Genomic DNA, 13,505 nt, shown 5'->3' with positions numbered 1-13,505 from the left:
AGCCCAGCACCGCAGAGCACGGCTCCTGGGAACAAAACACACACACACACGCACACACACGCACGCGCACACACACACACGCACACACACACACACACGCACGCACACACACACACACACACACACACATACACACACACACACACATACGCACACACACATACACACACACGGCTGGTGGTCAGGCACGGATAACACAACGCCACACATATTTTTCCAAACTATTTTGAAAACGATATTTCTGTGTTCTTAGGGAAACATTTCCATTGGTCAGTTCCAGCAAACCCGTATATCAGTATCAGCAACATTGCAATGTGTCAAAGCTAGCAGAAGTAAGTAAGTAAGTAAAAGTGTATTTGTATAGCACCCCTCTCAGCACGAATACACAGAGTGCTTCACATAAGGTGCAGGTGACAAAAAGTGCAACCTCCAGAACCTGGAGACAGGCTATGAAGTCAGAACCACAGTTTGAACTGACCGTCTCTTCCCAGTAAATCAACCCGACTCACTACAGCCCTCTCAATAACACAGGACCAGATTGTGTAGATGTTTTAAATGAGCTCCTGCAGTGAAACGGTGTTGACAGCATTGAGGGCCGGAAAAAAACACTCACAATCTGACAGAGGCACTTGTTCTCGTTAACAAGCTTCTCTAACGAGAGGTTCTCAATGATGTCCGCCTCGGCCAATGCTCCTTCCCGGTCCTGCTTGTTAGCCAGCCTGTGAGCCAATAGGGAGAGGAGAGGGAGCGATGTCAAGACGTCGTCGTGGCAACGAGTGGACTGACAGCAACATGTGTTGCTGTAGAGAGGGTGGAACAGAGGGACGCTTCACGACCACATGCTGCCGTTAAGTGGTTGGAGCTCTGCTTTGGATTCCCGAAGAGAGAGAGCCTACGTGGAAGCAGGAAGAGCCGTCCCATGGGACCTTGTTTCAGAATAAATATGTACGCTGGTCAATGGAGATAAACAAATAAGTTCTTCATCCCTTTTGAATTGTGCCATGACCTACGCATATGATGTTTGTCAATTTAAAACATAATTTTGCAAGTCAAGAAAGTCACAGTTTATCGTAATATTGTAAAGCAGTTATTCCAGAACTAGTTTAAAATTAACAGAGGTGAAAATCACTATTAGTCCGGCCATGTTGAGAGCTGCAGGAATGTGAAAGGAGAGTTAGTCAGTTCTGTAAGAGCTGGCATGAGAGATCGGCTTTACAAGGTTTTGGTGAGTGTTAAGCGAGTGTGATGTCAGCTAGCTAATAGCTAATATTAGCTAACTTGTGAGTCAACAGCCATGAGTAAAATTTATGTTTTAAATTGACAAATATCCTATGTGATGATCATGGCACAATCGAATCGGGATAAAGAAATTATTTTTCTCACGCCGTTCACTACCGTTCATATTTCTTCTGATTTAAGGTCCATTGGGGGTTTTCTGTTCCTTAAAGCACATTGTGTTGCCTCTGGGTATGAAATGCGCTATACAAATAAAGCTTTGATTGATTGATTGATTGATTGATTGATTGATTGATTGAGTGATTCCTGCTTCCTCTTAGGTGCTCTACAGCGCGGGAGCGGGCGCTTACACGAGGACGGGCTTCCCGGCGATGCGCGGGTGCCTGAGGACCTCGGCCATGGCCTCCCGGGTCTCCTGGATCCGCTGCACGTCGCTGGAGTCCACCACAAACACCACGCCGTACGACTCGGAGTAGTAGTTCTTCCAGATGCCCCGGATCCTCTTGCCCCCGCCCAGGTCGAAGATGGTCACCTCGAACTTGCCCTGCTTCAGGTCCACCTTGGAGAAGCCCACGGTGGGAGCCACGTCCTGGGGGCTCTCTGGGATTGGGAGGACACACACGCGCACACACACACACACACACACACATACACACACACACACACACACACACACACACGCACACACGCACACACGCACACACGCACACACACGCACACACACGCACCTCATTTCATCTCTGAGAGTAGCACAGCATAAGTTAACCTGAATCAGTGAAGTGATTCAAGAAGCGACGTTCCAGAATCTGCGGTATACGACGTAAATCTGGGAATTCCACCCTCCGGGAAGACCTCACCTCCTTGGATCCCGCGGACGGTGGCGGTTTTCCCCGCGTTGTCCAGGCCGACCATCACCAGTGTCACTTTCCTGCAAACCCAAAGAGAGACGTCGAAATTCAATCAGTCTTCAATCGATGTACAGCAGCTACGGTAGCTCTAGGTCAGTCTAGCCCACCTCCCTTGTTCTCTGTAAAGCGCATTGTGTTGCCTCTGGGTATGAAATGCTCTATACAAATAAAGCTTTGATTGATTGATTGATTGATTGATTGATTGATTGATTGATTAGGTAGCCCGGTGGTTAGAGCATGAGCAGTTTGACTAGGTGAACGCTAGTCTTGTGACCGGTCGCTGGTTCAAGACCAGGCTGCTTGAAGACCAGGCTTCTTGACAAGCATTGGCACAATTGCCTACCATTGTGCCCCTTGGGCAAGGCACTTATCCCCAACACAAGCTCCAAAAACATTGTAAGTTGCTTTGGATAAATCAGCATCCGCTGAATGAACAGTATCTTTACGGAGCAAATTCCCAAACATGGTGTTGTGAAGTCCCCTATGTTCGCCCTGGCTTAGGCATCAACCACATGCAATTTGCTGGATCAGCAGTAAGCTCTTCATAATCTATCTGACCATGTAGCCAAAACACACACACACACACTCTAGAAGACAAGATTTTTGCGTGAAGTGTCCCAGACCTATGAGAATTATTTCGCTGATCCACTACATAAGCTACGCTATCTACTGTACGTTACTGCATGCTGCAGATCTCTCTATGGGTCTGGGACACTTCCTGCAAAAATCGGTTTTTCAAATCCTGCCAATTCATTGGTAGGACCGGAATCCCAGCGACACCAATCAGTAATGACTTCCGCGATCAGGCGCTCTCACCCATAGATATGCCCCGCCCATCCAACCTGGGGTAGCGTCTCTCATTTGCTGCTACGACCTGTCACTCTCTCAATTTTAACCCATCGATACGCCCTCAGAACACCAGCTTGGGCGGCGAAATGGCACAGACTCTATTATGTAGTATGCGGAGAGCAGAGATTCAAAGTAATATTTGAGTCTGTGCAGAGACTTCCAGCTCCCTCATTGACGTAACAGAGCTTAATTTAGTCTCTGTCACGAACGGTGAGTTGGACGTCTCTGTTTCCCTCCTGTCCTTCAATACCGTTTCTCAGCCAAGCTATGATTATGAGTTTAAAGTAGGCCTATGTAAGACTGAAATATGACGACAACGGAGCAGTATCCTGCCAGCTCGCCAAATATGAGTCTGGACTGGGCCCATCCGAGGCACACAGCGGGCCTTTATAAACATGGAATTTTACAGATCACAGGCCTGACCTGAATCCTACCATGTCCTCATGTGACCGTGTCGTGAAGGTAGGCCTACAGTATGTAGCCTAAGTCACTCACTCGCTAAAATACACTTGTGGGCGTACAGACACTCACAACACACACACACACACACGCACACACAAACACACACACACACACACACACACACACACTAGTCTCGCCTCCATCTGCAGGTACTTAACTATGGCAGATTTGTGCCTCCAGGTCGTCAAGCCCACTACTATCCAGCGTCCTCCGGAGCCAGGAGGCCTTCACGCCTTCGACGAGACCCGGAGACAACTGGACTGTCCAGGCAGACCCCCCCTGTCCTGTCTGTCCCCTGGAGGGACCGACGTCCAGCACACACACACACGCCTCTCACCTCAGCCCACAACCGGAACACAAGGAATGCATACACACACGCATGCGCACACCGAGTCCAACATATCCTCCCCCCACCCTCTAAGGCCTCCAGAATTAGCAGAGGATTAGATGGGCGAGAGGATAACGGTCCGACGGTGACCCACGTGGTGCCACTAGTTTCATAATACCGTCTTTGATAGTATCACTTCAACCTGTGGCCCTGGGTCTGAATGGAGAGAGAATGGACACACACACACACGCGCTGACAATAACCCTGGCTCGGGAAAACCCGCACAACTTCCACTCCCTGACGTCACCACCAATCTCAGCATACTAGGCAAAGCATTGAACACAATCCCAAGTGGATTGCAGATAAAGCATAATGCTAATCTCAAAACCATATGGATGGAATAACAGCTGTAGTAGAGAGTTGCCATCCGGACAGTAGGCTACATCAACTGCTTGCATGTCCACCTCCGTGTCAGAAATTAAATCTAGGCATGGTAGTCATGGTAGCCATGACTCAATTATTGAACAATGCATTATTGTAATAACTATGGTGCGTTCGTTTATAACTGGGAGGTGGCAAATTGCGACTTGAATGATTAAATAAAACACCGCATGAACTCGCACTTCCTCGACGCAAATTCGGATATGTTTCTCAGCCCCCAGTTGCTCGAATGCACTAGATATAACTAGGTAACTGTGATATAATGGTATATAGATATAACTAGGTAACTGTGATATAATGGTATATAGATATAACTAGGTAACTGTGATATAATGGTATATAGCTCGAATGCACACAGGTCGGAGGTAGGTATTTTGCCACTTGCGACTTGCCACCTCCGACCACAAACGAACGCACCATAACTACAGTAGTAATTCCCAACTAACCCAGTAGTAATTCCCAACTAACCCAGTAGTACTTCCCAACTAACCCAGTAGTAATTCCCAACTAACCCAGTAGTAACTCCCAACTAACCCAGTAGTAACTCCCCACTAACCCAGTAGTAATTCCCCACTAACCCAGTAGTAACTCCCAACTAACCCAGTAGTAATTCCCCACTAACCCAGTAGTAATTCCCAACTAACCCAGTAGTAACTCCCAACTAACCCAGTAGTAATTCCCAACTAACCCAGTAGTAATTCCCAACTAACCCAGTAGTAACTCCCAACTAACCCAGTAGTAATTCCTAACTAACCCAGTAGTAATTCCCAACTAACCCAGTAGTAATCCCCCACTAACCCAGTAGTAACTCCCAACTAACCCAGTAGTAACTCCCAACTAACCCAGTAGTAATTCCCAACTAACCCAGTAGTAATTCCCAACTAACCCAGAAGAAATTCCCCACTAACCCAGTAGTAATTCCCAACTAACCCAGTAGTAATTCCCAACTAACCCAGTAGTAATTCCCAACTAACCCAGTAGTAATTCCCAACTAACCCAGTAGTAATTCCTAACTAACCCAGTAGTAATTCCCAACTAACCCAGTAGTAATCCCCCACTAACCCAGTAGTAACTCCCAACTAACCCAGTAGTAACTCCCAACTAACCCAGTAGTAATTCCCAACTAACCCAGTAGTAATTCCCCACTAACCCAGAAGAAATTCCCCACTAACCCAGTAGTAATTCCCAACTAACCCAGTAGTAATTCCAAACTAACCCAGTAGTAATTCCAAACTAACCCAGTAGTAATTCCCAACTAACCCAGTAGTAATCCCCCACTAACCCAGTAGTAATCCCCCACTAACCCAGTAGTAACTCCCAACTAACCCAGTAGTAACTCCCAACTAACCCAGTAGTAATTCCCAACTAACCCAGTAGTAATTCCCAACTAACCCAGAAGAAATTCCCCACTAACCCAGTAGTAATTCCAAACTAACCCAGTAGTAATTCCCCACTAACCCAGTAGTAATTCCCAACTAACCCAGTAGTAACTCCCCACTAACCCAGTAGTAATTCCCAACTAACCCAGTAGTAACTCCCCACTAACCCAGTAGTAAATCCCAACTAACCCAGTAGTAATTCCCCACTAACCCAGTAGTAACTCCCCACTAACCCAGTAGTAATTCCCAACTAACCCAGTAGTAATTCCCAACTAACCCAGTAGTAACTCCCCACTAACCCAGTAGTAATTCCCAACTAACCCAGTAGTAACTCCCCACTAACCCAGTAGTAATTCCCAACTAACCCAGTAGTAATTCCCCACTAACCCAGTAGTAACTCCCCACTAACCCAGTAGTAATTCCCAACTAACCCAGTAGTAACTCCCCACTAACCCAGTAGTAATTCCCAACTAACCCAGTAGTAACTCCCCACTAACCCAGTAGTAATTCCCAACTAACCCAGTAGTAACTCCCCACTAACCCAGTAGTAATTCCCAACTAACCCAGTAGTAACTCCCCACTAACCCAGTAGTAATTCCCAACTAACCCAGTGGTAATTCCCCACTAACCCAGTAGTAATAGTAGTAATTCCCCACTAACCCAGTAGTAATAGTAGTAATTCCCCACTAACCCAGTAGTAATAGTAGTAATTCCCCACTAACCCAGTAGTAATAGTAGTAACTCCCACTAACCTTGCAGGCTCTCGCCAGCGCTTCATCCAGTTGCAGCAGTTCGCCATGAGACTGAACATCGCAGTCCGAAGCCAGATTATGGAATAAAACGGTTCATGTAGCCAACTATTATTAACTAACTATCAGCCAATACACTACAACAATACACATGTAATGAATATGAATTGAATGAAGCTATTGGCTAGTTAAGTTAGTTGTGCCAATTATCGCGAGACTTGTGGTGCTTAGCATTGTCCGCTGTTATATGTTAAAGTTAGGTCTGAATATCTTTGACTGAACTCAAACTACTCTTAGTTTGCTAGGGAATGGATGCAATGCCAGAGATAGCGAGCTACGTTAGCTAGCTAACACTAGCTCCTCTGTTCTGCTAGCTATAACGGTTCACTAGCTAGTTCTCGCGAGACTAGACTTGTTGATTTGCTAGACTAATAGCTTCCAATCGATATATCCTGCTTCCAAATGTGTGTATATAATCTACTTCTCTGCCATAGCTCCGTGTCTTCGTGGAGCAGAGAGATGCTATGCTAGCTGGCAGACTGGGCCAGCTTTGTTGATGCTCTAGATTTGGCTGCTATGGCTGCGGACGTGCTTACGTCACTACGCTTCACGTTTTTACTGACCGTTCGCGACAGCGCCTCCTGCGACCAAAACATGAACTACAGGGCCGTGCTGTTGGTAGTACAATCACAAGTCTGTAGTCGTCATCATGTTACAGTTACATTTAATGTTTCTTGATAACCATGCATCCATTTGTTATATGTAAATATTATATAACTTCACTGTATATACACTAACTGCTCTCCATTTTGTATTGTTTTTGGTATTCATATTTTTGCACTGTGCTGTCTTTGCACTGCCCCATCTCATCACCCCAATGTTGTCTCAATGTTATGCACCATTGATATTAGGAATTTGCTTCTATGTTGTAAACTACAGATTCTGAATCAGAAGGATAGACACGTTCCCATTTCAAATGTTTTATTCAACTATATAAACCCGTTTCCAACACCCAGATAATGTGATTCAAAACTCTTCAAATATTTACATGAGCAAAAGTAGAAAACAGGATATAATAAATTAAACGCTGCCCCTGTTCATCAATGAAACAGTTCACAGTTCAGTATGCACTCTGACACCGATGGTTAACCTCCTCATCTCTTTTTCTCTTTGAAATCTGAAAGATCATTTAAGATGTATTCTTTACATGAAGGCTGAGGCCGACAGCCCATTTCACATTAAACTTGACAACATATCCCCGACAGCGAATCGTGACCGTGTGATGATTCCAAGAGTCCAATCGTGTTCTCTCAAAAATGTGAAGACATATTCATACAACAATATGTAATATTTTATGTAATGGTCAAGGATAAAAAGTTCACTGCAAACCATTATGGTTCCCTGGGAAGATATGATTAAATACATGTATACAACTGATTTATCACAGGAAAGTCATGGCTAAGAGGCATTTTACTTGCATCGTTGAGTATAAATCTCAATGAACACTGGGTCCAGAGAAAAGGCCCTTGTCTACAGTGAGTAAACAATGCGGAATCTCCACTGCTCCTTCAGTGTGTAATCCAAACAATCCAAAACAAACAATAGTGAACAATAAATTCAATCCAAAATGTAAAAATGAACAGAACATATGAAAATGGAGTGCAAATGGATATACAAAACTGTGTGCAAAAGCAAAAAAGCGAGGACCATCAAACCATATTTGTGTGTTACGACGACAGATTTGTAAGGGTGTTCGTGCCGACCGCTGCATCCCTGCGATACAGTCAAAACTAAAGCCTCCATTTAAAATGCGCTCTCTCAGCTCCCCAAGAGTCACAGCAAAGCCTGTATCCCTCCACACCCCCTCTGGACCACAGACAATGGAAGTAGCAGGTTGACTCCAGCAGGTTGACTCCAGGCACTTCTTCCATCCAGAGTTTAAAAACAAAACAAAAAAAAACACAAAATAAAACAACCAACTACAATTAATTAACATTAACTGTCCTCATAACTGCTTGAGATTTCTTCTTTTTTTTTTTTTTTTTTTTAGACCTTTGTTAATAGACCTGGACATTGCGTATACACTAGACTTAGGAAGGCCGTGGGAGACGTTTCTTTAATCGTGTTCTGTCAGTTTCTGAGAAGCAATCCCAATATAGCGGGTTCCAGACGGGGCAAGGACAGCCTCAGTCTCCTCTGGAGGAATGTTTGTGGGGGGGTGGGGGTAGAGTTGGGGGGGGGGGGGGGGTGGATGGTGAGAAGGCCACCGAGAACCCCCTAGCAGCAGCCCTCAGAGCCGATCCTCCATCATCCGCACCCTAGAGATGCCTTCCCTCGGGAGCAGACGCCAAACAGCCTCAGGCGTTACCTGAGGACGAGACAGAAATTAGTGCGGGAGTCAAAGGCTGTTGTGATGAACCTGGTTTTGTCAGGTAACTTTTTTTTTTTTCTCTGCCGATTCTTGTAGCTTGGGGGTACCTCTTCAAAATACAGGAGGGTGCCCGGTGATATCGAGCATTTTCAGATATTAAACCCTTTATGCCCAAAATTTCAGAAAAATGGGGATTTAAGAAATTTCATGCTAAATATTCAAAGCAGTGGCTCATATTGCCATATATAATACCATAAGGATACAGCTTAAGGGGGTTAAAAAGGGGAGGAGGCAACTACAGATAACATGGGCCTACTTATTGTATTGACTTATTTGAACTTACTTAAGGCATTTTATGAACAAGAGTGAAAATCCAAAATCCAATCCTAAACTTCTATAGATTCTCCATTGAGAATAGCGCCAACAGCCAACTCCATACTATTCAATCTAAGATTAAACCTACATACACTTCAGTCATAAACCTAGGTTTAGCAGAAACCAGGAGATAGACCGATGTGTTATCTTGAAGGTACTGAGAATCATTGTATGAATTATACAAAATGTGTGAAGTAGGCCTTGGTCCAAGAGTCACTGTGTAGAAATGTAATACAAACGTGTGCAGTACGGTTCACAGGGGCATAGAATGGATACAAATTACACTTTTGTGATATTGTATTGATAAGCTTTTTCAAATGTATTTTATTTGATTTCTTATCTTTATCTTCGATCTTATTTTCCCGGATCATTTTCATTTTTCGTCTATTTTTCTGTGTTGTAAAGCACTTGGAGCTGCATTTATTTGCATGAAAGGTGCTATGCAAAAACAGTTGTATTATTATTATCATCATCATCATCATCATCAACCCGTTTCAAACTCACCCTCTTCGTCTGAGTCGAAGCCGAAGAAGGTCGCACACTTCTTGAGCTTCATGTGAGTCTCCAGCTCCTCTGGCCGGCTGAAGGAGGAGAAGCACCTGATGCAGCGTTGTTTGTGGGGCGACGTGACGCCCGCGGCGGCGTCGTCTTCCACCGGGAGCTGGAGCTGAGGCTCGCGCTCCGGGGAGCTGGGGGGCGACCAGGACATCTCCTTCCTCCGCTTGGGCATGTTGGTGTACCTTTCGTCCAGATAGGCTGTGGGCGGCAGCCGGATGTAGGGCTTCTTCCCTCTACCGAGGGACTCTTGGGCCGAGGGCGGCTCTGGCTGTGGCTTCTTTTGCTCTGCCCCTGTGCTTAGCGTACCGCCTGTCGGAGGCTTGACTGGTGATTCTTTTGCAGAGTGTCCATTGAAGACCGCATGGTAGCCTGGACTAGTGACGGTAGAATCTGAAGGTTCAACCGCTGGTTTACTTTCTTGCTTTACTGTGCTTAGGGGACTCTCGCCTTTCTTTGCGACCTTGGCGGTCTGCTTATCTGCTACTGGAACTTTGGCAGGCTTTTTTGAGTGTTTCAAGGGGTCTGGGGCCTTCGAGGGTTCTTTCTTTGCAGGCTTTCTTGAGGCTTTTAATGGGTCTTTGATGGCACGTTTTTTCACAATCAGTTTTTTCTTCGCTGGATCAGTCACCTTTACCACCTTTGTCAACTTCTTTGTCGTTTTGTTGGGAGGAGCAGCTGTGGTAACTTCGTCATGAGCGACGAGCTGTTCGTCGTTGATAACTTGCGTTTTCTTCCCTTCATCAGTCGCCTCTGTGACGCTACTGAGGGGAGCGGTTGGGGCGTCTTTCTCTACAAGTGTCTCTTTCTCTTCAAGTGCCTGCTGATTAATTAATTCATCAACAGTTTCTGTCTTATTTACTTCATTCTTTACCTTTAACTCTTGCGTCACTTCTGCCCTGGTAGAGGAGGGGTCACTAGAGGATGACGTACCCTGATCTTTAGAAAGCGGCTTTAGAATCTTCTTCTTCTTCAGTCTTCCACTGGTGGAGGGGCGGTCAGTAGAGGACTTTACCTTGGCAGGATTTTTTGATGGTTTCAAGGGGTCTGGGGCTTTACGAGGGTCTTTCTTGGCCGGCTTTCTTGAGGCTTTCGCTGGGTCTTTGATGGCACGTTTCTTCAAAATCTGTTTTTTCTTTACTGGATCAGTCACCTTTAGCACCTCTGTCAACTTTGTCGTCGTTTTGTTGGGAGGAGCAGCTGCGGTAACTCCATCATGAGCGATGAGCTGTTCGTCGTTGATAACCTGCGTTTTCTTCCCTTCATCAGTCGCCTCTGTGACGCTACTGAGGGGAGCGGTTGGGGCGTCTTTCTCTACAAGTGTCTCTTTCTCTTCAAGTGCCTGCTGATTAATTAATTCATCAAACGTTTCTGTCTCCTTTACTTCATTCTTCACCTTTTGTCTAACTTCTGCACTGGTGGAGGGGGGGTCCCGAGCGGGTGAGGTATCCCGATCTTTTAACTTTTGTGCCACTTCTGCACTAGTGGAGGGGGGGTCCCTAGCAGGTGAGGTATCCTGATCTTTTAACTTTTGTGCCACTTCTGCACTGGTGGAGGGGGGGTCCCTAGCGGATGAGGTGTCCTGATCTTTTAACTTTTGTGTCACTTCTGCCCTGGTGGAGGGGGCGTCCCTAGCGGATGAGGTGTCCTGATCTTCTAACTTTTGTGTCACTTCTGCACTAGTGGAGGGGGGGTCCCTAGCAGGTGAGGTGTCCTGATCTTTTAACTTTTGTGCCACTTCTGCACTGGTGGAGGGGGGGTCCCTAGCAGGTGAGGTGTCCTGATCTTCTAACTTTTGTGTCACTTCTGCACTAGTGGAGGGGGGGTCCCTAGCAGGTGAGGTGTCCTGATCTTTTAACTTTTGTGCCACTTCTGCACTGGTGGAGGGGGGGTCCCTGGCAGGTGAGGTGTCCTGATCTTTTAACTTTTGTGCCACTTCTGCACTGGTGGAGGGGGGGTCCCTAGCAGGTGAGGTGTCCTGATCTTTTAACTTTTGTGTCACTTCTGCACTAGTGGAGGGGGGGTCCGTAGAGGGTGAGGTATCCTGGTCTGTAGAGAGCGGCTTTAGAATGATCTTCAGTCTTCCACTGCTGGGGGGGGGGTCACTAGGGGATGACGTACCCTGATCCTTAGACAGGGGCTTCTTCGTCATCTTCATCCTTGCAGTCTTTTCACCAGAGGCGGAAGAGGCGAGCGAGGCAGGAGGGTGTCCCCTTCGTTCCCCACCACTATAAGGATTCACCCCTAGCATTTTCTTTAATCCTCTGATAACATTGTCAGCGCTGCTGCTTGTGGTAGTAGTGATGGATGTGGTAGTGTTAGAGAGTGACGAGGCATCCTTACTTGTGCTGACACCCGCCTTCTCCTTTGTCAATCTGTGAGCTACTCGGCTAGTGGTGGGGGTTATGGTTGTGGAGGCGGAGACGGAGGAGGAACACTCCTCTGAGGGAACACACGGCTTCTCCACAACCTGCACTTCCAGATCCGATCTACCGGATCCTTGAGTGGCGGCGGAGGGGTCGGAGGCGGGGGTGGAAACAGAAGAATCTTCCTTCTCTGTACGAACAAACGGCTCCTTAGCAACCCGCGTTTTCTTCATCTTCTTTCTCACTTTATACCTCCCACTCAGTTTTATTGTTGTGGTGACGCGGGGACCGGCTGGGCCGTTATCGTCCCCAGAATGTCTCTTGGTCATCTTACTTCGCTTGAACTTATTCTTGATCTCCAACCTGTGCGCAATCTTCACGGCGCCAGTGGGCGGCGGCTGGACATCCTTCGGTTTACGTCCAGGTCGTCCTTTCCCCACCTTCCTTTCCTTGACCTTCCTCCTCCTCACCTTCAAACTCCTCGTCTTCTTCACAGCTGTGGTGGCGGCAGGACCGGCGTTGCCGTAGTGCTCCCGTTCGTGCAGGTTGAGAGCCCAGAGACAAATGAACAGCTCAGTGCACCCCGGAAAACAGCAGACCGCCTGAAGGGGCGTGTGCTTCCTTGTGTGGCGTCTCATTTCCCGCCCGCTTTTAAACCTGGCCCCGCAGCCCCGGTGCAGACAGGGGTGCCTGGGGGTGTCCCTGTGGATGGCGATGTGGTCCTGGTAATGCTGGAAACTCAAGCAGACCCTGAAGCAGGTGGTGCAGTTCCTGTTCCCCAGGTTGAAGGCCACCTCTAGAGGCTTGACGTCGCCGTAGTGAGCGTCCAGCGCGTGGTTGAGGAGGGACTGACGGTTGTTTCGAGGCAGACCTGAGGGCCAAGTGCAGCCCTCCGCTGGGCAGCGTACACTTTCCTGCGCACCCGCCGTGTACTCCGTAGGGGACGGCGAGGGTGAGGAAGACCCAGTCTTTGCTTCCGTCGTGTCCACAGCCGAGGAAGAGGAGCCGGGCGTCTCAGTCTGGCCAAGAGTCTGTTTAAGAGCGGGGGTCTGTTTAAGAGCGGAGTCCCCCCGTAATTCTCTAGTTGCCCTCACTGGAGTCGAGAGCTCTTTCCCGTCATCTCTCATCTCAGGAGAAAGGGTCTCCTCTAGCCTGCTACTCTCCTGCTCCTCTCCTTCCTTAATCGACGTCCGTCTTCCTCTAAAATGTCCGTTTACCCTCAGTACCGTCTGCTTGTCATTACAGGGCTCTGTGACCGTTGGGCCAATCGATTCTTTTGATTGTGTGTCTTCCAGCTTAAGGCTTGACCTCAACCTCCTACTGTTAGTAGGGGTCGATCCTGAGGAGTCCGTAGTGGACCTCTTGCGCTTCCCTCTCCTCGGGCCAGACTGTGTTGGGCGTTGAGGCTCGGACGTCTCTGGGTTGCCGTTCCCCTGGACCTCATCCTCCACCGTCACCTTGCCTCTCTTCGATTTCTCCTCCACCG

General features: G+C 47.4%; 1 protein-coding gene across 1 annotated transcript in view; it reads right to left on the bottom strand.

Annotated features, from left to right (window-relative positions):
- The window catches only part of arl13b (ADP-ribosylation factor-like 13b), a 10,540-nt gene extending 4,053 nt beyond the window's left edge, over window positions 1-6,487 (bottom strand). Inside the window, 5 exon segments of the mRNA XM_084453284.1 lie at window positions 1-25; window positions 614-719; window positions 1,587-1,836; window positions 2,094-2,164; window positions 6,356-6,487. The exon segment at window positions 1-25 is cut by the window's left edge and continues 178 nt beyond it. Coding sequence (XP_084309410.1) covers window positions 1-25; window positions 614-719; window positions 1,587-1,836; window positions 2,094-2,164; window positions 6,356-6,414 — 511 coding nt within the window. The 5' untranslated portion in view covers window positions 6,415-6,487.
- Between the last annotated feature and the right edge of the window lie 7,018 nt (window positions 6,488-13,505).

This window comes from Borostomias antarcticus (genome assembly GCF_949987555.1).
Source record: "Borostomias antarcticus genome assembly, chromosome: 19".
Classification (NCBI taxonomy): Eukaryota; Metazoa; Chordata; class Actinopteri; order Stomiiformes; family Stomiidae; genus Borostomias; species Borostomias antarcticus.
Note: the sequence above shows the minus strand (reverse complement) of the source record. Positions and strands in the feature narration are given on the sequence as shown.